The 26344-nt window shown below is 38.7% G+C and overlaps 1 protein-coding gene across 4 annotated transcripts in view; it reads left to right on the top strand.

Annotated features, from left to right (window-relative positions):
- MGAT5 (alpha-1,6-mannosylglycoprotein 6-beta-N-acetylglucosaminyltransferase) overlaps positions 1-26344 on the top strand; it is a 340832-nt gene that overhangs the window by 195684 nt on the left and 118804 nt on the right. For all 4 annotated transcript variants that reach the window (XM_081262405.1, XM_081262404.1, XM_081262402.1 and 1 more), the window contains exons 7-10: positions 9857-9928; positions 11542-11703; positions 15844-16013; positions 21043-21177. In XM_081262405.1, coding sequence (XP_081118531.1) covers positions 9857-9928; positions 11542-11703; positions 15844-16013; positions 21043-21177 — 539 coding nt within the window. The remainder of the gene's footprint in view (positions 1-9856; positions 9929-11541; positions 11704-15843; positions 16014-21042; positions 21178-26344) is intronic.

Genomic DNA, 26344 nt, shown 5'->3' with positions numbered 1-26344 from the left:
CTGGTTTTGGTTTATTTTTTCCTTTTCTGCTCTCTCCCCCATTTCCCCTTCCCCTCTCTCTTCTCCTTGTTGTCTTACTTCATTGAACCCTGAAGATTGATAATTTCCTATATCATATGCCAGATTTCTCTAGCAGGTGATAAGATACTCTAGAGGGATATCCTTATCTGGCTTCTCAACTTGATCAGCATATGCCCCAGTGACTTTTGTTCTAGTTATCCTATTGAAAGAGCCAATTCTTTTTTCTATCTATGTTTAACATGAGAAGTTTGACAGATCTCACAAGGAAATAAAGTGAAATGCCTCATCTTTTCAGTTACCAGGTGAACTGCAGCATCAGGTGCAGAACTGTTTTTTTTTTTTTAATATTTATTCTTTTAGTTGTAGCTGGACACAATACCTTCGTTTTCTTTATTTTTATGTGGTGCTGAGGATCGAACCCAGGGCCATGCTCATGCTAGCCTAGCGCTCCACTACTGAGCCCCAGCCCCAGCCCTGTCTTAATAAGCGGCATTCTTTCTTCCTTTATTCATTCCTTCTTCTTAGGGTTGTCTCAGTGGCCAGATCCCACTGAATTACAGATTTAGAAACTTCTACTTTTGCCCTCATTATGCGTGATCTACAAATCATTTTTGGTTAATCATGTAGGAAGTGAAGCCATCGGAATGACTGACCCCTTATAGTATCCCTGTGACTGCTTGTTATATGTCTGATATTGCACTATGGCCTGGAATGGGCAGGGCCATTGTGGTGAAAGAGGTGCCCTTGTTTTGGGGGGTCTCTGGGTGGCAGAGAGAATGAAGCATCATTGAGGACACCTCAAATACCGAATCTCATTTAAACCACTCATCAGTTCCGATGGTTAATGGAAACTCAAGTCCCAGATAGCTCAGACTTCTCTTCGCTGCTCCTTGGTCCCAAAGAAAACTCAGGCATGTAATTTATAGGAATTGACTTTGCATTCAGCCTTTTTACTTAAATCGCCTGTGTTTCAAATCTATTTAGCTAGATTCAATTAATTAATTTTTATTGCTAATTTTCTAATATGCCATAATTTTGATACTGCTCTCACAAAAGAAACCCCACTACCTTCTCTTGAGGATATAACTCAAGAAAATCAAGTGTCGGCCATTCTAAGTGATAGGAGTGAATGAATGATTTATTAAGCAGCCTTATATTTCCAGAACATCAGGCAGATCATTTTCTGTATCTGTTTTTGTGAGCCATGTAACTACTCCCGTTATAGAGACAGGGCCCTATAAAATAATTACTCTGAATGTCATTGTTTCAGGTATATTAACTTGGCTGTCTGCAGAGCCTTTTATTGCTATCAGCTTTTATAAAATTTAGCATGAATTTCTTCACCCCTACTGATATTATATTGATGGATGTTGCTGATCTATTTGACACCCACACATTTTTCTTTTCATATTATTGTTTCAGAAACTAGCAAGCAGCACACCTCTCCAGGATTCTTAATTTATTTGTTATTTTTTTAATCACTTGCATTGACATTGGAAGTATAGTCAATCTGAAATAATGAAGTTATCCAGTGATTGATTACTAGATATTTAGATGTGTACAGACTATTGCTTCAAATGCCAATTGAGACTGGTACATGTGCGCATGTGTATGTGTGTGCACACATGTGTGTGTGTCCTTTATAATAGAACAAAAGAAGCAATTTCATGAATTACCCATCAATCCATTTCTTATATTTCATGAACAACATGCATAAAGGTCTTTGCCTCTTTTTGTTTTCCCTTGGCAATATGTAAAACTAATATTGGCTGAGCATGCTATTAACCTTGAGTTTAAATTCAGCATACTTAATCCTTTGATTAATGCCAAGATTAATGCCCAACAGGAAAGGTTGAAAGCTTAAATGTTTGTGAATGTGAGCATGAAATGAAATCCTAATAACCAGCACAATGATTTGGATTTATGGGCTGTGTTGGCTGTTAAAGATAACTTGGAAATGGTGTCTCACAGACTAATTTGTCAAAGTGGACCACGAGAAAGAATTGACTATTTAGTTGGCAGGAGCAAACCTGAATGAGAGAAACCTAATATTTGGGGATGGGTCAGGAAGTACTGGAATAATACCACTAGGCTGTTGTCTGAGAAAATCAACAAACGCCTCGTACATGGTGAGCTGTGTGAAATGGGAAATTCCCCTCTGCCAGATAAGATTTCTTGGCAGTAGAGCTGGTGTGAGAAATTTGTGATCATGTTCTTTCCGTTTCCTCAGTTCAGCTTTTTTTTGTTGTTGTTGTACCTTTTTCATCTGTGTGTATTCGTTGCTCTTATTACCTGAGTTTGAAGACGTTCTTAGCAAATGAAGATTTTTTTTAAAAAACAGCACTGAGTTTACAGTTTGTGTCTGCCTGATTTCTCCACTCTGTCCCCCAACTTCTACCATGTTGTTCTCTATGATGCTCCTGGATTGTCTGTGGGTTTCACATACTACAGCATTAACAGTTAGACAAGTTCTGGCCTCCACCTCCCAAAAATCAGAAGAAGAAAGAGCAAGTCTTGCCAAGCCTGAAACTACTACTTCTTGGCTTCTTGAAATACATGTGACTGGCAATAACTTCAAAGAGTATATTCAATTTGTTTTTTACACACTTGTAAATATTGCCTCTTGTCATTTCTAGTGCATGCCCCACAATTAGTTTTAAAATTTTTGTTTTGCTTATTTGTTTTTGGGTGGGGGTGATGGGGATAGAACCTAGTGGTGTTTAACCACTGAGCCACTTCCTCAGCCCTTTGTATTTTTTTTTTTTTTTTTTTTACTATTTTTATTTTGAGACAGGATCTTGCTAAGTTGCTGAAGCTGGCTTTGAACTTGTGATCCTCCTGTCTCAGTCTCCCAAGCTGCTGCCGGTGCACCCAGCTAAATTGTTGTTTTAAACTTTTTTAATTTGAAAAAATTGAGACATATATAATAGAGATGATTTATGCCCTTGACTCAGTCCTTTCAGTTGGCAGCTCATGACCAGTCTCAATTCATTTATACCCTCCCCCTGCTCCATTTTTTTTAAACAGATCACAAACATCCTATTATCTGTAAATATTTCAATATGTGTTTTTAAAAGAGACTCTCAGGATATGGTAGCCAAGTTGTGTACCACTGACCTACACCCCCAGCCTTGGGGTTCCTTCTTAATACATTAGAAATACTTCTGTGATGTGATTTCTCATCTCTTATTTGGTCATTCTGAGAAACTGTTCATATAGAAACTGTTTTGGGTGGAAAGGTACCAGGGATTGAACCTGGGGACTCAAAACCACTGAGCCATATCCCCAGACTGCTGTAATTTTTTTTTTTTTTTTTTTTTTTTGAGATAGGCCTCACTAATTTGCTGAGGCTGGCTTTGAACTTGTAATCCTCCTGCCTCAGCTTCCTGAGCCACTCGGATTACAAGTGTGCACTACCATGCCCAGCAAAAAATCTTTATTTCTAAGTTGTTTTACTAGCATCTTGCACTGATGACCAGCACTTTTTGAACTTTTGGTTCTTTTGATTGTTAATATGCTTTTGTTGTGTTCTCATTACAAAATAATTGAAGAAACATATCTGGTAAATTTGATCCATTGCAATTATTTTCTTGCTGATTGTCAATTATCCCTGCACTGGCCAGTGGGAACATATTCATATTGCCTTCTGTATCCTTTTGGCATGACCCTGATATTTTTAAATATTTTTCCCTCTTTATTTTTTGTAGTACTACAGACTGAACCCAGGGCTTTGCACTTGCTAGGCGAACACTCTGGCACTGACATACATCTCCAACCCTTGATAGTTTTCTTGTTTGCCAGTTTGACAAGGTCTTGTATGTTCATCTTACACAGTTGATGCCAGACCTGGGAATCAGTCATTTCTTAAGGACCCTTGTTCATCTTTGTGGGAAGTAATGCACAGTCAGGCCACTAGGGGCACTCTCTGCCCTTGGGTTTTTCTGGGTCCTAGGAAATTACCGATGAACATTCCTCATTAAGATTATGCTTTATGAAAGGAGATAGTAACATAAAGAATATAATCTCTCAGACTGTAAGTGCCATAGAGAAAAATAAAACGAAACATACCAGACATACTCATGAGAACTGATGGGGTCATTTTGGACAGTGCTCAGATAAGGGCCCACTAAGAAGGGGAGGAAATGGTGTTTGAAGGAGGTGAGGGAGAAACAAGTGCAGACATCTGACAGGTGTTTTAACAGGAAGTAGAGATGGCAAGCGCAAAGGCCCCAAGGATCATCAATCTCCAAGATTAATTTCAAGTACAAGAACAGTAATCTCCTAAGAGATCTCTGTTTTGTCTTCTGTAGAGTGATGCTGGACATATGCTTATTGAATGAGTGATCATATCCAAAGCATATTTTTAAAAAATTGGCAATAGCCTGTTGTTATTATTCTGAGTGGATAACTTCTTTCAGCTATAACCTTCTTATCTTGGAAAAAAAAGTCACTGTAAAATTCGTGACATTAAAATCTGCTAAGACATTCGGGTTGAAACGTGAAGCAGGGACATTTAGAGCAAGTATTAACAAGTTTACTATAATGCTCTCTAATATATCTATGAGAGATTGTGAGGGATCAAATTAGACTATTAAAATGGAATGAGCCAATTAGAAGCCACAGCTTTTTTGCCAGTCTTTTCTCATTATCACTCAACATTGTTTGTCTACCTCTGCACGGCAGGCAAAATTGCTCACTGAACACCAAAGCACTACATCCTTGGTCTCCGGAAGGTGACCGCCTCCTAAACTTGGGTGATCCTTGCTGTCGATGTACTCTTGTGGATGCAGACCAGACAGGGCCAGGTCTGCCAGTGTGCCCCGAGAAGTGTGCCTAGCATGAGGTGGTCTAAGAAGTGTGTCCGCATGTGTAACTTGTGTGATTGGCTACAGAGGAATTCATTTGCCACCCCTCCTGTGTGAAGGAAAATTGACTTTTCTCCTACCGTGATTTGGGATGGATGCTGGGAACTCTGTGTCATAATCTCATTAGAATCCCACTGGTTTTGTGGCACATTGAAGACTTACTGCAGCTTCTCTTTGGGTTCTGCTCCTTTCTTGCATCCTGAGCAGATCTCTCCAGGATCACTGCATCCCTTGACTCTCTCCTGCATGTAGCCAGTTCTGTGCTTTGTGTTTATAATATTCCTGAGAAGGGGCAACAGTACAGTATTATAAAAGTTCCCCCTCCCCTTCAGTCTTGCTTCATGCAGTCTCAGTTACCCAGAGTTAAGTGTAGACTTAAAGTATTAAATGGAAAATTCTAGAAAAAAAAAAGAAAAACAGTTTATCAGGTTTTTTGCTTTATGGATTTGTTGTTGTTGTTGTTTTGGTATTGGGGATTGAACCCAGGGGTGCTTTATCACTTGTCCACATCCCCAGCCCTTTATATTTTTTATTTTGATATGGGGTCTCACTAAGTTTCTTAAGGCCTTACTAAACGGATGAGGCTGACTCTGAACTTGCGATTCTCCTGCCTCAGCCACATTCAACCACAGCCACATTCAACCTCAGCCACATTCAACCACTGAGCCACATCCTCAGCCCTATTTTGTATTTTATTTAGAGATAGGGTCTCACAAAGTCACCTTTGCTGAGGCTGGCTTTGAACTCGCAATCCTCCTGCCTCAGCCTCTGCAGCCACTGGGATTACAGGTGTGCGCCACCATCCCTGGCTTCCTTTTTGATCTTATCGGATAATAGAATGAAACTGGTCACATTATCAAGCTCTTTCACTTTGTAGACAAGAAAGCACAAAAGGCAAATGGTTTGTTACATGCCTAGTTCTTTGCAGAGTTGCACATGTAATCCATTTTGACTAATTCTGAATTCTGTACTCCTTCCCCATTGAGCCTCTCTCTTGTCTCTCACTAACCTTGGCCTTTAGGTGAAGTTGTCATCCAGTCCTGCCACACACACACACACACACACACACACACACACACACACACAGAGTTACCTTGGCAACTTCTCATGTGCCTTGATCCCTCCTCTCCCCCCACATGTAGCATAGTGACAGTATTACATCATAGGGTCCTCCATGTATCAAATGATGTTGTGCACACAAGTTTTTGTGTTTATATTTTTCACTGGAGGTTGACCTATTCTCAGCCTAAAGTAAATGATTATATATTTATGTAATAATGCCATGTATATTCTATTCATTAATGTTTGTTATAAAAATCACAATATGCAGATTAACAGAAAAATTAAAAGCACCCATAACACAATTATCCAAGATAATCTGGTTTCTCTTGCACATTTTTTCCACTTAGTTCTGATTATACTTTCCATCTGAAAAATATAGCATGAAATCCTGTATGTCAGTGATCCACTAAAACAAATTTCACTACATTAATAGTGAAAGAAGTGGCCACAACATAGACAATTGTTTTTTGTTTTGTTTTAAGAATATAACTATAGCATATGCTATATATGTGTACCAACCTGCATATAGACCTCTGGAGTCATCTATTCATTTTTCATTTTTACAACTACTTTATTACTTCTTCATTCCCCTTTAAACTCTAATGTGAGCTATATGTGTATCCACCAGCAGTTTCTTTTAAACATAATGAATTGTCCATCCTGTGGACCTTGAAAATAATCCTGACCTAGTTAGAATTTTTTAGGGACTTGGAGAACTCTTTGATTCACAATCCTCATGATTAAGCTTCAAAACCTTCTTAGTTCAAAGAAGGCTAAATCACCAGGAGCAAGAATGTCAAAAACCAAACTGTCTTATTTTATATCTCCTTGCTCAGAGAAGAGTGATTGACAGGGTCCTCGCTGGAATATGCATCAATGTTCCAAAGTTCTAGCCTGGCTTGTCTTTGCTTTTGCTGCTCCTCATTTTGTGTCCTAAGATGAATGCTTAAAAAAGATTAGCTCATGTCCAAGGAGTTTTGTCTTCAAATCGAAGGTTATTACAGTAATGGTTCTGCTCCTCTATTGATTGCTGAATGCGTGTTACTGTGAATTCAGATGGTTTTCTATTTTTGAATTGACTTGAGTAAATTACAGGATACTATTAAAGATTTCGAGTCCCTTCCCTGGTAGAGGGCTTCAGGCAGGGCTTACTCAGACTATTAAGAGTTGGAAAAAGATGGGTGGAAGCCCTACACTGAGGGCAACTACACAGAGCCACAGCTGAAAAAGTATGGTCCAGGCAGTCCGTGGAAGGTGGCCATACCCAGGTGTAGGACACTGGAGTCCTGTGAGCCAGCAGAGGAGCTCTTCAGAATGATCTAAAACAGGGCTGCATCCAGGTGGTCTCCTGGGGTCTACCTTTGTTGAAGGATACTATGCTGGTGGCTTCAGCTTGTTGTAGGATCCTGGGCCCATCAGGCAGAAAACAAAGTTATGTATCAAGAGTTTGAGTTATTAGCCGAGAGCAAGATTTTCCCTGAATGTTCTTAGTGGTGCTCTTATTTAGGAAAATAAATATTTGTTCATTGGAGGGCTGTTTGCTTCAGCACTTGGAGTTACTGCCAGTGTTGGCTTTCTTCCAATCCTGGTAATCAATCCTCTTGAGGTTTCAGAAAGAAAGATGCTGTTTTATTTTCCCCCTCTCCCTGTGGGGTAATTGGTTTACATAAAATTTAATTATTTCATTAACCAGTTATCCTATCACTGTGCACAAAAGCAGCCTTAAAAACTCACCCTCCATTCTGTGCTGGGATGTTAAGGATCGATTTTTCCACCATTCTAAGTGAGCACATGTGTAATGGTGACATTTCTCCCTAAAAGCTCTGTGGAACTGACTCTATTTTCCGTATTTGTGGGAATGCTCTTGGAGCCTTGTAAAGTAGTATGCAGTGATTTAGAATAAGAAAAACTATGATAAATGTTCCTCTTCAAAGAGGAATTACAGTCTCCAGGGTTCCTTAGGAAAGACATATTTTAGATCACCTTGGAATGTATTTTCATCAGAGCAAATCTTGGAATATACTCAGGACAGAGGAGGGAGTGTACTCTACCAATATGGGTCCCACTAATGTGTCTCCTTTTAGTTGATTTCCTTTATTCATAGTCTTGTTTTTATCTTTCTCCATCGTGCTCTTTAAGGGGAAATCTTTTATCCTGGCAGATTGCTTTATAAACCTGGTTATTCAGTTGTGAGGCTTATTTCAAATCTGACCCTGCTTGCTTGTTGTTTGTGTGTGGTTGAAGGTCTCACAGTCAGCTCTGCAATCTATCTGAAGCCTTCCTATTATAAATATGCTTTAAAGGGATGTTTTATTGAGTCTATTTGCAAAAATTTAATTGGAGCTAAATATTTCAGCCCAACCTGAGAATAAGAGGTACAGATGTGTGTGACACTGCTGGGACCAGCTTGGCTTCATCTCTCGCAACCTCTTTTCTGCCATTTTTCCTCGTTTTTTTTTTCCTCATTTGTGGAGTCCACAGATTGCCTTTCATAGTCATATTGCTGAAAGGTCCTAGTAATTAGATCATGAGCCTCCAAGGCAAGTTAGTATTTTCTTTCTTTTTTTCTTTTAATGAGTAAAAATAATTTCAGCTTTTCTGATGGGTAGTGTTTTTGAGTCTCTGAGGTCACTCACAAGTATAAAGTCTAATTTTACTCCATAAGAAAAAAGAGAGAACATTGCTCTTTGCCTTTCTAGGGGTTCCGCCCTCCCCTGAGCCTTGCTGCTCTCGGCTTACTGCTTTCAGATCATTTGCAGTGGCAGGTGGCTTTATGCAAATCAGGCCAATTATTTTTGGTCATAGTAAAAATCACCTTGCATTAGGAGTAACTTCTAGATTAGTGAAACTGACATGTTTCTTTGAAAAGTCACCCAGACCTACAGGGCAGAGTGTCTCCTTTGACTGCTCTGCTGACCCAGGAGGCTCCAGTCCCCACCCTCCCACCCCCACCACAGTCCTGCAGCTCAGTGTCCTCTCCAAGGACATTTCTCACTGCTAAATCTTGTAGGTCCACATGTCATTAAAAAAAAAAAAAATTATTCCAATGTCATTATTTATTAGCAAATGGGTAATAATATTATCTTGAAATTCCATATCTGTTTTAGGCAGAGGCCAGTCATCAACATTACTCAATCATTTCTCATCTTTCCTTTACTAGAAATGATGAATTTTTGCAGAATTTTCTTTGGAAACCTTTATTGAAGTGATCCTATAAGATCTGGCACTTTTTTACTTTCTGTTTTCCTCCTCTCTACAACTCTAAACTCTTGAACATTGAGAAAAACAGTTCATGGACTCTTATTAAGATCACCAAGAATTCTCCTCCCACCCCTCCATTTTTCCTTCCTTCTCTTCCTTACCTAATTTCTTGAGACAGTGTGATGCGAACAGCCAGAAAATGAGAGAAAGCCCTCACCAATTTGCCTTAAACTATCAGTTGCTGAATTAGATAGTAAACTATCTAATTCTCCCATGAAGGAGTGAGTTCTGTGACTCAAATGCCATCCTATGTCCTTTGTGTACCTGCCACAGCAAACACCAGATCATTCCTGTCCATTTGCTTAAATGGTCACGGAGGTGTTTTTACATTCACATTTCCCAGCAGCATTGCTTGAGTCTTTCAGCCTTCTCCTTATAAGACCCCACCGTACAGAAATGTAAGGAACCAGTCCCAGTAGAGTACTAGGAAAGACCCATATAAACGGTCATCACATGCTCCTTCTGACCTTTGCTCATTATTCCTGCATACGTGGTGCTATAGCTAGCTAAAATCCTGGGAGCTGGCTAATAATACCTCCCATTGCTACAGTTTTCACTGTGTGCCAGGAACTGTTCTGAGTGCTTTGTGCCTATGGTTATCCATTTGAAGATGAACCAGCATACTTTGGATGATTTATGTTTTTCAGGTTGAAAATTGGTGTCCTCATTTACCTTGGAGAGCAAAAAATCCCTACGAAGAAGCTGATCGTAATTCATTGGTAAATGATTTTGGAAAACTCTTCCCAGACGAGTGCATTTAGGTCAGATGCTAATTGATACACATGGAGTCTTTTAGAAATGCCAGCTGTAATCTGAAATAGTGTTCAACAGACGAACTTCTGTCACTGTTCTGTGGGAGTCTGGGTGACCAAATAAGTCAACCAGTTAGCATAGATTTACTTATTAAGCAATTCTCCGAGGGTCCCTAAGTGATGGACTAGTGATTGGGATGAGATCAGGTGCCAGATGTGGGGGCCCTAGATATCTAATGAGGGGGATGGTTATAAATAATTACCATGTCTGTCACTGTGCTTTAACGCAGGCCGATGGACATTAATGAGGTGGAGGCAAGTCAGCCTGCAGGGGTTGAGGTGGATTGCATAGAGAAGATGACATCGAGCTAAATTTAAAATGATGTGTTTCTATGAGGTCAGGGAGAAAATGATGTCTCTGATATGTGGAAGTGAGCACTCGTTATTGTAGAACAGGGCTCTGTGTCACAAGGCCAAAGAGTTTGTATGAGCCGGGTTGAAGATGAGATTTGAAAGGTAGGAAGGGGATCACGAACAGGGGTACCCCCTTGAAAGCTCAGGCCTTTATTATTTAGGCCAGGGATCAACAAACTTTTACTAATATGAGACCAGATGGTAAATATTTTTATATTTGCAAGCCATATACAGCTTTGCCATTTTAGCGCAGAGTAGCCATTTGACAGTATATTAATCACGGGGTGTGGCTTTATGCCCGTGAAACGTTATGCACTAGAAACAGGCAGTGAAGAGCACTGGCCCTAGGGCCAGATTTTGTTGACCCTTTCTGTAGACCGTGGGGGCCTTGGGATATTGTCAAGGAAGGAGATGAGTGTTTACAATGAACTCTGGCAACTACTGAGAGATGGATTCAGCAAATTTGAGGTTTCCTGTGAAATAAATACTGGTATCATCATGTTTCTCTGTTGTTCCACGCATGAGTTCTATCCAACCATATTATGTAGAATAGGAAGGAAAATACTCTTCCTGGGTTTAAGATTTTCTAGTCTGATTTTCAAATTGTATTCAGCTGTGGTAGGGGATAAAAACTAATATCCTAGACTTTTAAATTCCCTAGAAAATAATAAATTTTTAACTGGGATGAACTAAAAGATGAGCATTTATTCGGCCATTTAACTGTGTGGACAGAAGGAGTCTCTCTGGCAGCCAACAGGATGTTGAGTAGCCTGGGCAGGGCTGACTTCAGTTTTCCCACAAGTCTGCTGCCTTGTAACAGATCCAGGTGGCACAATAAATTTCCTCACAGAGGATTTCAAGGTACATCACACATATTCATTGTAAAAAGTGCATTTTTAACATAGCCCAGGGCTTTGCAGCCACAGTGCCACTTTTCTAATTTTTTAATGATGTCCCTTATAACAAATCGGCAGTCAGGGGCCTTCGCTTCAATTTGCAGTGCTGGGGACCTACCACTAAAAAGCTGTGCAGCAAGACAAGACTCACTTTTGAAGCCCTGGATTTAATTGACTATCTCTTTCAAGTTTTCAAATGTCACATCACGAAAACCATTATGCTTTCTGACTTTTTATCTTCTATTCATTTTATTAAATTTCCATTTCTAGGCGGAAATTCGTACGGATTTTAATATTCTCTACAGTATGATGAAAAAGCATGAAGAATTCCGGTGGATGAGACTCAGGATCCGGCGAATGGCTGATGCGTGGATTCAAGCAATCAAGTCCCTGGCAGAAAAGCAGAATCTTGAAAAGAGAAAACGGAAGAAAGTGAGTATCTTCTGAATTCACTTCAGTTAGATGCCAGTTTTCTTTTACAACTTAGTTTTGCTTGGAAACCAGACTAAGAGAAATGTCACGTCTCAAATGATCTTCCCTCAGGGTGGATCAGCTCTTCCTGTTTTACAGTCCTTTTTTGGGGGGTTTCTTTCCCATAATACTCTCATTTAGCAAGGACTAGAACAAAATTCTTGGATGAAGGTAAGCAAAATATCTGCCTGCCAGATTCTCCTTTGAACCACCTATTGACTCTCTCAGGATAAGAGGAAACTTTCCCGTTTCTTTATCTGAGTCCAACCTTTGTATTACATCATCATGGCCAACTTCTCATTTTTGTTGTCTGGGCAACTGGTGAGTTCCACTGCTATGCTGTTTGGTTTGGCACTTCTGCATATGTTCCTGGGAGACAGAGCTATGTCCCTGAGATGCTTAGAAACCTAGAATGCCCCTGGGCTTAGAAGCTCTTGTGCCTTATTGGTTATAGATTAAGTAAGACGACTTTGGATTAACTGTTCTGAGTTCAGAACTGAGCAATGTGTGAAGGGTCTGTTCCTACATCTAAAAAGAACTTCAAAATGAGTTTAGTATTCCTTACTTGACTAATTGGGTATCTTTGAAAAAGGAAATACAGATACACTTTTTAAGCCCCCAAGTCACGGTTTGATGGGGCCAGTTTTGTTTGAATCCATTAGGATAGCAACCTCAAGCATTCTGGCACCAGACAGGCTTGTATAGAAGAACATGTAGTCAGATGCTGCAGGTATGCTAGAAAAAGAAGTACAGAATGCTTGTTTTGTTGTTTTGGTTTTTTAGTTTGTTTTATTCTTTTTAGATACACATGACAATAGAGTCAATTTTGACATACAAATATCAAGTATATTTTATTCTAATTAGAATGCTAGTCTTGTGGATATACATAATGTAGAGATTCACTGTGGTATATGCATGCAAATGTATGTACATAAACTTCCTATTTCAGATTCAATTCCACTATCTTTCTTATTTCCATCCCCCCTCCCTTTATTTCCCTTTGTCTAAACTATTGAACATCTACATTTCCCCTCCCCTCTCTTGTTGTGTGTTAGTATCCACATGTCAGAACATTCAACTTTTTTTCAGGGGGAATTGGCTTATTTCACTTAGCATGAGAGTCTCCAGATCCATTCATTTACTGGCAAATGTCATAAAGTCATTCTTCTTTATGGCTGAGTAATATTCCATATATATAAATGTACCATATTTTCTTCATCCATTCATCTGTTGAAGGGCTCAAGTTGGCTCCACAGTTTACCTATCATGAATTGAGCTGCAGTAAATAATGATATGGCTACATCACTGTAGTAGGCTGATTTTACAAACCTTTGGATATATATACTGAGAGGTGATAACTGCGTCAAATGGTGGGTTCATTCCTCGTTTTTTGAGGAATCTCTATACTGCTTTTTAGAGCGGCTGCAGCAATTTTCAGTCCTAGCAGCAATATCCAAGTGTATCCTTTTCCCCACAAAAAGCTTACCACCAAAAAAACCCAAATAACCCAATCAATAAATGGGCAAAGGAACTGAACTGACACTTTTCAAAAGAAATAAAAATGGTCAATAAATACATGAAAAAATGTTCAACATCTGTAGCAATTAGAAAAATGCAAATTAAAACCACACTGATTGTCAGAATGGCAATTTATCAAGAATATAGGTATCAATAAACATTGGCAAGAATGTGGGGAAAAGGGTACACTCATACATTGCTGCTTATGTAGTCCTATGGAGAAATCTCCAGGACATACTGTTGTTGGGTAAAGAAGAAAAGAGGAGAATGACATGCATTTTTTTTTTTTTAAAGAGAGAGGGAGTTTTTCAAATATACATGTAGATCTATACGTACGCACATGTGCAATATATAACATAGACATGTTTATTGTTCATAGTTTTACAAATTGGAAAATAAACTATAATACTAAAACTCTAATCGGTAGATGGGGCAGTGGTTGCATAATAATGTGAATGTTCTTAATGCTGCTCAACGGTGTATACTAAAACAGTGAATTTGATGTCCCGCATATTTTACCACAATGAGGGAAAAGTGGCTGAAAGGGGGACTTCTGACAGCAACAGGAATAGAAAGTAGACTTCTCTGAGAATATATCTAACTTTGTAGTTTTGACACTGGAGCCATTTAAGTGTGAAAATATAATTAGGAAAGAAACCATACCTAACAAATCATAAAGAAAATCATCAACTGACACTATATCCATTCAGTTTTGATACAAGCACACAGAGGGAAAGATGATTCTTATTGCCTTTAGAACACAATAACTTGAACATATTTAATGGAATATCCCAGAGGCCAAAAAGAACCGCAAAAATATTTTAAACAATTTTTGCAAATCATATGGTGTTTGGAAGTATTGATATTCTCATTCTGAATCCATTGTGAATGTTGGAATACTGCAGATGACTATGTTGGTATCTTTGACAGGTGGGCTTTCATTGTGGGAGATAGGAAATAATGTGTAAGATGAATAATGTTATGTAAAAATATTACAATCCTGTGTTTGATTTGGAAATATCAATAAGAACTCATGATTTGTTTTATCTTAGTGGAAAAATACATTTCCTAGTTAGAGCTGCTGAAAAGTCCTCCAAACGGTGATTAACTAGAGTCTCTTAAGCCCTAGACTTTGATCTCTAAATGCTATTTTCACTAGGTGGTATAAGAGGTTCTTGGAAAAATTACTTATTAAGTTCTGAGACAGAAATTGAGCTTAGAACATTTTATCATATTCAAGAGCAGAGAAGCTACCTTGAATAGCCTCTCACTGGCCAACATGGGACAGTTTGGTAGTAGGATAATAACCAGAATTTTTTGAAACAAATTAAATATGCTTACATCCATGATTTTATAATATTTTGAAACTGAAACCCCATGGATCAGTATTAAGAGTTGGCTAAATTTAACAGACTTGTTATTCTAAAAACAGATAAATAAAGGGCAAAAATCAAGTATTTACGAGGAACTAAGCAAGCTGTACTTCATGGTGACCAATAGGAAGTAGTTGGTCTTTATAGAAATATTCTAGCTAATGAAGAAATTACATAGTATCACTATTTTGCAGCCCAAATTGATTAATGGTCTAGTTAGTAATTATCCATAGCTACTGAAATCCCAAAATAGACTGAGACGTAGTTCCCACCAATGAAAGTACACAGTGACACATGTGAACTAGTGTTGCTGATAATAATAAATTGAACCTGAATTTTATCAGAACTGATGATCTAACTACTCATTTACCATAAATACAAGGAACAGAATAATCCGTTTTACAATACCTTGGGATTGTAATGAGTAAAATCCAGAATGTAAGAGACTGTTGGAAGTACAACACAGAGTCTTTGGTAAGTAAATGTTAACACTCCTCTTTGTCAACCAAAAAAAAAAAAATTACTAGGAATTATGAAGAGAGGCGAGGAGTCAACTCTAGCATGTGCACTTTGGGTTCTGAATCACACAACCACACTTAACAAAGGTTCAGCTGAGAAAGTATAAATATTAACTGGATGTTGGATGATATTAAGAATTATTAGCTTGTTTGGGAACACAGGGATGTTTTAACTGTGTGTGTGTGTGTGTGTGTGTGTGTGTGTGTGTGTTTAAGTGGTTTGTTTCATTTAGAGATACATACTGAAATATTTACAGACAGAATTTGCTTCAAGATAATTTAGAGGGATTAGAAGAAAAGGGGTGTAGACTAAGATTTGTCATGAATTGATAATGTTGAAGCTTCGTGGTGAGCGTATTGGGTTGACAGTGTTGTCATACCTGCTTTCTGGATGTTCAATTTTCCTCAGTAAAAGGTTAAAAATATCCCAGATATGGGAAGACGGCCGAGTATTGTTAAAAGATACTATCTTGTCCTGGGTACTTTTCCTTAAATTCTGACTTTAATGATTCAATTTTTCTAAAACAATGAAAAATTATTTCCCTCCTTTCTTTGTACCTTCTAGAAAAATGGCACACTCCACACTGAGATCTCATGGGACGTGTCTTTGGAACTGGTTGGTGGCTTTGTGGTGGTTTCTGTGGACTTTGTTCTTGGTTCAGTGCAAATCAGTATGTGCCTCTGTTTTTCAGGTCCTCGTCCACCTGGGACTCCTGACCAAGGAATCTGGATTTAAGATCGCGGAGACAGCATTCAGTGGTGGCCCTCTCGGTGAATTAGTTCAGTGGAGTGATTTAATTACATCTCTGTACTTACTGGGCCATGACATTCGGATTTCAGCCTCACTGGCTGAGCTCAAGGAGTAAGGAGATTACTTTTCAATTTTAAAATCAGAATACAAAAAAGAAATTGTAAACTTGTAAAGCCCTCTATTAGTGTGTAATTTCTTGTGGAGGAAAATGAAAGTGATAATTCACTAAACAGGAGATAAGAAGATTATTTTCAGGAGCTAAATGCATACACTGTGAGAAGGATAATATGTTTTCATTGTAGCTGTAGGCTCCTGAGGCTTCATAAATGAATGCTGGAAAATTCAAACTAAGGAGCTTATTCTTTGCTATTACAGGTGCTTCCAACATCTGCAGCAGAAAACATTATTGACTTTCCTAATTCCCGGTCTCTTGCTGAAATTCATACCATTGCCTACTCAGTGTCAAGCTTTCTAAATCTTAAAACAGGGCAGGTTCCTGTTTATAATGTAATTTGGATGAAATGAATTTCCTGAAAGTCTCAGACCAATTCTTTTTCAATTAGCCAACTTTCAACTGGGTCTGTTCACTCTTCCTGAGTCTTTGTTTTCAATGAAATTTGCATCTAGCGCCAATGCTCTCTCAACCCCTTCTAGATTGACACAGCTGGCCTTTCAGGGACATTCAGACTCCCTCATTCCTGGGTAACTGCCTCTAGAGACTTTCCTGCCCCGAAGCCAAGCTTCATGTTGCTATGTCAAGTAGTTCTAGAAGAAACACCTTCAGTGAACATTCTAGAGATTGGGAGGGTGTTAAAACAAAGTATGTTTCACCCTGTTCTCCCTCTATTGCACAGGACATTGATACCCAGGGAGGTCACTTGTATTAGGTTCGAGGTCCACACCTCGTTGGTGGCAGTATATTGAGATAAAAGCAACAATGTCAATAACATCGTATCAACTATCATTTGTTAGTTATTTCCAGGTGCCTGGTACCGTGACAAGAGTTTAATTACAACATTCGCATCAACAGTTATGACAGCCATAATGTTGATGATGATTATTAATAGCCAACCTCTGTGGACCACTTACTGTGTGCCAGGGACTAATCACACTATGGGTTTTAGTCCTTCACACCAGAAAGTAGGTGTTGTTGCTGTCTGCATAAAATGAGGAAACTGAGGTTTAAACCAAAAATGAGTTCTTAGGTGCCAGGGACAACATATGGCAGAGCTGGGCTTTGGAGGCTGTAGCTGTCTGACTTTAAAGCCAGTGATCTTGCCCACACTTCTCCTCTCAGTGCTGTGTAAACCTAAGGCCTCTGCACCCTTCATCATCACTCCTGTTTCTTCGGCAGGCTGCCACCTCTTGCCGCCTTCCTGCTTGCTCTAAAACACGTTGGATACACAACCTATAAAGTGGATGTGTTCCTGCACTTCAAAGCCTCTCATTCTGTGCCTTCTGTGGGCTGTTTTTTTGGTACTGGGCCTACAGAGATGACCAGTGTGTGCTTAAGCAGCTGCCAGTCTTTTGATAATTACAACTAATACATCAAATAATAATTACACTAATTACCATTCTATTAGTGCTAATTGAAGTGTTGATGCTAGAAGGTAAGCACAGGGCATGCAGAAAACTGTGGCTGTTATAAATCAGTGTCCTTGGCATTTGGTCCCTGGCATACAGTGGGTGCCCATGCAGCTGTGGAAGGAACGAGTGAAGGAGTGAATAAGTGAGTGAATGGGTGGTTGGACAAATGGAGTCCTGTGGAAGTACCCGAGGCAAGAGCTGCCCAGGGAACTCAGGAAAGGCATATGAAGAATTTCTCAGGCAGAGACTTCCTTCATGGTCAAGGGAGCCTGTAGTGATCTTTGTGCACATTGGGGTCAAGGTTAGATGGGTCTTATTTAAGAAGATAATTGTGGAGCCTGCTTAGACCAGTAGTACCCAAGTCTGCCTGCATATTAGAATCACCTGGCAATCTTTAGTTTTATAATTTTAAGTTTTGAGGATGTTTTAGTTGGCATTTTTGCCACTGTGATCAAAAGACCTGATAAGAAAAAATTTTGAGGAGGAAATGTTGATTTGGGGGGTCACAGTTGACTCCATTGCTTTGGGTCAGAGGTGAGGCAGAACATCATGGCGGAAGGGTGTGGCAGAGGAGAGCAGCCCAGGACCTCACACCAGGAAGCAGAGAGAGCTGCCCTCACCACAAAATATAAACCCTAAGTGCACAGCCATAGACCCACCTCCTCCAGCCACACCCTACCTGCCTACAGCTACCAACCAGCCAGTTAATCCGTATCAGAAGATTAATGCATTAATGAGGTTCAAGCTCTCATCACCCAATCATTTCACCTCTAAGCTTTTCTTGCATTGTCTCACACATGAGATCTAGGGGGGACACCTCACATCTAAACCACAACAGGGATCTCTTTAAAATCCCCCAAACACTGACCATTCCCAGGCTAATTTAATCATAACTCATGGGAGTAGGACACAGCCAGGTAATTGCATTGTACAGTTTCAAAGAACTGATCATAGTCCTCTGCCTGTTTTTGTAACATTTCAGGGGAGCCCAAACACAACCACACACAACCACTGTTATGTATTATTTGGCTGCTTTCATATTACAGTGAATAATTTTTTATTGGTTCTTCTTATTTATACATGACAGTAGAATTGATTTTAATCTAATTCTACAAGCATGGAATAAATCTTATTCTAATTAGGACTCCATCCTTGAGGATGTACACAATGGTGGGATTCACTGTGGTGTATTCATATATATATACACAGGAAAGTTATTTCAGATTTGTTTCACTCTTTCATTTTCTTATCTGCCTCTTTTCCCTTCATTTCCTTTTGTCTAATCCACTGAACTTCTATTTTTTCCCCTCTCCCTCCTTATTGTGGGTTAGCTTCCACATATACGTGAAAACATTCAAACTTTGGCTTAGCTTATTTCACTTAACATGAAGTCTCCATCTTCATCCATTTAGTGGCAAATGTCATAAAGTCATTCTTTTTAATGGCTGAGTGGTATTCCATTGTGTATGTATACCACATTTTCTTTATCCATTCATCTGTAGAAGAGATCTACATTGGTTCCATGAGCTATTGTGAATTGAGCTGCTGTGAACATTGATGTGGCTGTGTTACTGTAGTATGCTGATTTTAATTCCTTTGGATATATACCAAGGAGTGAGAGAGATACCTGGTTCAGATGGTGGATCCATCCTAGTTTTTTGAGGAATCTCCATATTGCTTTCCAGAGTGGTTGCACCAGTTTGCAGTCCTACCAACATATATGAGTGTATCCCCCCATCTTCACCAACATTTATTGTTACATGTTTTCTTGAGATTTGCCATTCTGAATGGAATAATATGAAATCTCAATGTAGTTTTTTTTTTTTTTTCCGGGGTCGGGTGGGATCCAGGATTGAATTCAGAGGCACTCAACCAGTGAGCCATATCTCCTGTCTTTTTAAATTTTTATTTTATTTAGAGACAGGTTCTCGCTGAGTTGCTTAGTGCCTCGCTGTTGCAGAGACTGGTTTTGAACCCAAGATCTTCCTGCCTCAGCCTGCGAGCTGCTGAGATTACAGGTGTGCGCCACACCCAGCTCCATGTAGTTTTAATTTGCATTTCTCTAATTGCTAGAGATGTTCAATGTTTTTTTTTTTAAATATATTTGTTGACCAATCCTGTTTCCTCTTTTGTGAAGTGTCTGTTCAGTTCTTTTGCCCATTTATTGATTGGGTTATTTGTGAACTTTGATGTTAAGTTTTTTTTGAGTTCTTTATGTATTCTGAAATTAATGGTCTATCAGAGATACAGGTGGCAAAATTTTCTCCCATTCTGTAGGCTCTCTGTTCATGTTCTTGATCATTTCTTTTGCTATGAAGAAGATTTTTAGTTTGATAAGATCCCATTTATTGATTTTTTCATTGTACTTCTTGTGCTTTGGGAGTCTTGTTAAAGAAGTCTGTTCCCGAGCCAATATGGAGTGTTGGGCCTTCATTTTCTTCTAGAATGTGCAGGGTTTCTGGACTCATTTTTAGGTCTTTGATCCACTTTGAGTTGAATTTTGTGCAGGGTGAGAGAGAGGAGTATATGGATTTCCCAGTTTTCCCAGCAACTTTTGTTGAAGAGACTATCTTTTCTCCATTGTATGTTGTGGGTGCCTTTGTCTGGTATGAGATAACTGTATTCTTGTGGTTTTGTCTCCTAGAGTGAATAATTGAATAATTGTGGCAAAGAATGAGTGTCCTGCAAAGATGAAAGTATTTATTATATGGCCCTTTACTAAAAATGCTTTCCAACTCTTAGGATGCAAAACTGATTATACAAACCTTGACTTTATCAGAAATCCACAGAAGAGGGAGCAGGGAGCCTAGAGAGGCAGGGAGCTGAAGAGCAGAGGCCTAGGTGTGACTCGTCCTTTGAAGCAGGATTTTCACAAAGTGGTGAAGGATTCCTGTAAGCAGGATTAAAGGGGCAGTGACAACTGTTTTCTGAATAAATGGTATATTCATTCCTGCACAGGAAGTTGGTTTTCCAGTCCGGTACTTAGTCATTCCCTGGTGCAGGTGTGGCTTTGTGTGGCAGGGTGGAAGGGCGGACAGGTGAGTGAAAAAAAACTTCATGAAAAAGTATGAGCCATGATGTGGGTTCTGCAGTGTGCATTCTGGTTTAGGAGAAAATAATAGACAACAGAATGAAACTGTATAGCAAATAACTAGTGCCGTAGCAGCCAAACCCTAAAAGTGTTTAGAAAAAGGGAGCTTAGAGAAGTACTAATAGCTTCTTTCAATTCTTTTTTTTTCTGGTAAGTGAGGAAAGGAAGATTCAGCGTGGTTAAGTAATTTGTTTAAGTTCTCATAGCTGCTGTACACGGGAGATGTAGTCAGACCCATGTCTTTCTTGATTTCAAAGGCTGGGTTTATACACCACCATTTGCTTTTTGTAAGAGGCAGAATTGGAGCTCTGGGTTGGCCTTGAGGGGTGGGAAGTCTTGAAATAGGCCACTGGTTTGGAAGAGCCATGCCATCATTTCTACTAAGGACTTTTGGGTTTGTTATTTGCCAAGTTTAATCTCTCAAAATAAAGAGTTTCTTCTCTCTCTTCTGTCCTTTTCCAGAATTATGAAGAAGGTAGTGGGGAACCGATCTGGCTGCCCTACTGTAGGAGACAGAATCGTCGAGCTCATTTATATTGATATTGTAGGACTCGCTCAGTTCAAGAAAACCCTGGGACCATCCTGGGTTCATTACCAGTAAGTGCTACATACTGTTCTTAAGTTTTTAGTGCTTTTTTTTTTTTTTTTTTTTTTTTTTTTTTACCCCTAACAAGGATTTCATGGTTTCAGTAGAAAAAGATGATTAAATATTATCTTTTGAACTGCATGGAATGTGTTTCTCATTCCTAATTGAAATTCAGACTGTGAATTTCAGAAGTGACTTTCTGCCTCCTAGGGCTATTAATTATTTTCATTGATGTCCTGAAAAGAGAAAACAAGTGTCCATCCTCCTTTGTACCCTCCCTGATACCTAGAATTCCTTTCTCAGTGTGACCACACCAGTCTCATCTGTTTTATCAAACAGCGATTTTGATCAAATATGAATAATGCCATTTCTTCTGGTCCTTAAGTTTGAGATAAAAACTCATTTTTTTGCTTTTCCCTCATTAGTATTCTTGTCATTCTCAGGAGGAAAACTAGGATGCAGAGGTCTTGAACTTTTTAACATATGCCTGTGCTTAGAGTGACCAAGGTACATGGTTGCTCCGTGAAAGTGTGTATTATTTAATAGACTATCTTAAGTGTTTCCCTGGTCATAGGTTTGGGACCATGATTTACTATTCAAAATGATTTTACCTGGTCTACAAACATGACACTAAATAACATAAAATTGTAAAATGGGATTTATTGGTTTTTTTTCAATTTTCTCTCAGTCTAAGAGGTGCAGTTTGATGCTCTTATCTCTGACTCTTCTTTTAGCACTTGCATGTATTTTTAACAAAGTAAGAGTAGCTCTGCACACCAGCCTTAAGCAGATAAAAGTAACTATTTTGAATTTAATTTAGTCCTTTTTTTTTTCATTGCTAGTGATGGAACGCGGCCTTGTGCATGTTAGGCAAGTGTTCTAGCACTGAGCTATATCCCCAGCCCCAAGTAATGCTTTTTTAAGAAAGTGATTTTGCTATCTCCTATTGCCATTGATACTAGTTTTTGCTTATGATCTGTAAAAGTTTTCTTTCACACATATTAAATTGTGACTAAATTTAAATAAAGATCACATTTAGTAGCATGAATGGTAGTTTATTCTACCATCAAGAATGGTAGATAAATGCTATACCAATGGTAGTAAATGCTGACATGTAGTTTGAACTAGTTTCCTAAGAAAATACTCTGAAAAATTTTCATTTAGTACCAGATGGGAAATCTCTCTGAGTTTCTTTTCTGTTGCTATTGGGTAGAGAGATGTTTTGATCTGTGCTTCCAATTTAAATAAGTAAATGAATTTGAATGAATTTGAACTGAACTCAGTGTCTTTCAGTTTAGTTAATGTTATTAATTTGAATCTCTAAGGTGACATCAGATTGGAAGTCCTGTAGAAGTCAGACATAAACTCAACTGAAAATGCTAAGAAATATCTCAAAAACCATGGAGGGGAGAAATACCCGTAGTCCATAAAATATTCTTGCAATTTATATTTTTTTCAGCAGCCATGATTTTCTCATTGGGCAGTGAAATATTTACAGGAAAGGAATTGAGGGAATACAGACTGTTTTTTTTTCCTTTCCTATGGATATAGTTTCATAAGTAGAAAACAATTAGAAACTTGGTTTGGACCAGGATAGCATTTTGCCTTTTGCATCATGTTTTTTCCTGTCATGAAGTCATCATGAATCACAGGCTATCACATTTGTTCTCAGTTATGTGGAAATAACCATCTTTCTTCTCAGTTAATAAGCCACAAAGTAAGCACTTTTTTTTTTTTTTTTTTTTTTTTTTTAAGCTACAGCCTTGAGGAAAGACAGGGAGGGCTATTGTTTTCTAGCATTTTGTGAATGGCAGACATCTGAAAAAATGGATAACAAAAACTCGGCAGTTGGGACCTCCCTGGATTCTCCTCCTTTGCCATTAAGAAGGGCTATTTGCGTGGAAAAGTATTCTCAGTGGTGGTGTTTAGGTCAATTAAGAAGGGTGATGCTGTTATTAAAATGGTGGCCATTGCTTGGTATGGGGTTCTTGTTGGATGAACAGGCACCATCAGAGGGGTAATGGAAAAGTGAAATGCTCATCTGCCTTTCTTTAATAACTAGTTTGCCTGAGCAATAGCAACCAGCTGGGGTCTGTTATTGCTTTAACCCTGCAGGCTTCCTGGTGCGATAGAGCAAGGAAAACATCAAAATGCCAAGCAGGTCTTCTAGGAAGTTTCTTGCCCATTTCTTTCCCCTTTTCAAATTAGAAGTTGTCGGGGCTGTCAGTATGCATTTTGGTTGATGGAAGAAGGTATGAACTGCATTACATGTAATGTTATCATCTGATCTTCCAAATGGGAATAAGCCCTTTAAGCCTGCTGATCCTGGGAAAATACTTGTAAATTCTATCCAATTAACATGAGCACCTAAGACATTCAATCGAACATTTATTAACCCATTAAGTCCCAAGTCATCCGTACTATATCTCAATGAAATCGACATGGGTACATCAAAATAGGCTTGAAATCATAGTCTATAACTTATTATATAATTTATGAATGCTAATGATATAATTAATAATAATGAATATTATCACTAATATCTATTATCACTCTATTTTCTGAAGACTAGAGCTCTAAAACATAAATATTTAATTCATTATTACCATAAGTGGTATATTTTGTTCAGTTTAAGTCTTTCAGGTGTTCCATAAGTGGAACAATGGGACATTATGGTTTAAATGCCTGAATGTGACTTATATTCTGTTAGGTATTTCAAAACTCACACCCCTTTTGCCTCAAGAGGCTTTGTCTAAGAATCAAGGACATACAAGAAAAGTATGATGCAAATATTCTAAAATATGACATGTTTACATCAAACTCCAAACTACAGGGTGGGTCCATGCACACTGGTCATGAGCATCCATCTTGAAGTAGTGGTGCTGAGAGTAAGGGTGTTCCAGGATTCATTTGGCATCGCTGCAGAGGCCCCTGTTAGAGGAAGGCTAGCTGCTTCAGGCATCCAGGCAAATATCTTTTCAAGTCATTAATGTGTTCCTGATGCTCCACACACAAAAAAAGGCATTAGAGAGATGATATAAATATTAACAACACAATTCCAAAACAGAGGTAGAGAGTGATTGAAGAAGGGAAACTAGGATGTTAAATCCCCCATATCATAGGGAAAGGTTAATCTGCTGGTTTAGAAAACAAACGCGTAAGGTAGAAAATGCACAGTAACTAAGCCGAAGTCTCCAGTGAAAGGAGGCAGAATTGTAAGTTTCCAGGAGACATCAGATCATCGCTGCCTTCGGTTGCCGTGAACTCAGCATCCCATCCCTTACATCTTGGCTCTGTATCAAGTGCAGGCTTTCAGGAGTTAGACCCCCACTAGGCAACATTGCTCATCACTAATCTGTTTTAATTGTCCAAATATAAAAATGACAGTGATGAAATGCCAAATTAAAAATACGGTAACCAGCCCATGCTAGAGAGGAGTGTAGTTGGTGATTGGAAGCAAGTGGAAGAAGTTGAACCTTTAAGGTGAAGCTCCTTATCCTCATGTGTCCTGCTACTGCCGTTCCTCTGAGAATGACCTTTCCAGAGCCACCACCATCACCCCTGCCATGTTCTGAACACTGCCATATTTTTTCAGGAGAAAATACACTGATTCAACCAGTTCCTCCTTTTTAAAAGGAAAAAAAAATATATATATATAAATAAGAAATGGAGATGTCTTAAGAAAAAGAATGTTCTAATATTGACAAATCCGGGAAAAGAAGAATCAAGGAACCCCTTGGGTCTCTTCTTTTTCCTGGAATGTGGGCTTCTATTTCTGTCTACCCACTGTCTGCCAGGCTGAAAATAAGTCCTTGATGGTGTTGTGAATATTGCCTCTGTGATAAAACATCTTCCATGAAAGCCACACAAGAATCTCAAACAAGAGCCAGGCTTGGTGGTGTATACATGAAATCCCCAGCAATTGGGAGACTGGGGCAAGAGGATTGCAAGTTGGAGGCCAGCCTCAACAATTTAGGGAGACTCTTGTCAAAAAAAGTTTTTCTTTTAAAAGGACTAGGAATGTTCAGTGGTAAAATACCCATGGGTTTAATCTCTAAATCCCTAGCGCGCGCGCGTGCACACACACACACACACACACACACAAAAAAAAAAAAAAAATTAAAAAGGAAATTTTTTTCTGTGGTCCACTTGTATTTGACTGTGTGATCACAGCTTTTCTCTTTCTTTTCTTATTTTCCTTGTCTAGGCAAATAATGGAAGGAAATCACATAAAAATTGCAATTTATGAACATGTTTCCTGGAAAAACTCACTCTGGTGTTTGAGTTGATTTTTTTCCAGAATTTTATATTGAAGTAAAAAATTAAAACTTGAAATAATGGCTTCCTAATAGTAGGAAACAGAAGAAAGGAACTAAATGCAATTCTTAAAAGTCATTGCTGTCATCTGATTTTAAAAATATGGGCTTTAGGGCTGGGGCTGTAGCTCAGTGGTAGAGCACTTGCCTCGCATGTGTGAGGCACTGGGTTCGATCCTTAGCACCACATACAAATAAATAAACAAAGATATTGTGTCCATCTACAACTAAAAAAAATATTTTTTTAAAATGTGGGCTTTAATCTTTGTTAATGTTTATGCTCATTGGTCCATTCAGAGGTGGTGTTGCTATGTAATAACAGAAAACAGTTTTTGCCGGCCATTCCTGAGCTTAGTTCACAGGAATGTTTTGAGAATCAGTGATGACATCAGTGTAACCAAAATCAGTCGATTTTTTTCAGTATCGATTCCGATTCCTTAATTTCCTTCTTCAGTTGGTCATTCTTTGTGCCCTTCAATGCTGTGGTCAGAAAACTCCTGTAAAGGGCCAGCCAATAAATGTAATGGGTTTTGTGACCCATGTGTATATTCTCTGTTTCAGCTTCTCAGCTCCGTTGTTATATAGAGTGAAGATCCTCACACATAACACAGGAAACATGGGATGTGCCTGTGTTCAAATAAAACTTTATTTTTGTAATATGGAAGTATGATTTTCATGTGTCACAAAGTCACTCTTTTTTTAAAAAAAATCGTATAAGAATGTAAAGGCCGTTCCTAGTTCCTGGCCCCCAAAATAGTGGTAGGCTAGATTTGGCCCAGTTTTAGGCCTTGGAAAAATAGCCAAGTGAAACATCTTCAGTTGTATTTCTTCAGGCTGCAGGAGAAAGCGGTAAAGTTCTATT

This window comes from Spermophilus citellus (genome assembly GCF_964194105.1).
Source record: "Spermophilus citellus genome assembly, chromosome: 11".
In the NCBI taxonomy this organism is placed as follows: Eukaryota; Metazoa; Chordata; class Mammalia; order Rodentia; family Sciuridae; genus Spermophilus; species Spermophilus citellus.
The sequence above is the reverse complement of the archived record's forward strand: the minus strand, read 5'-3'. Positions and strand labels throughout refer to the sequence as shown.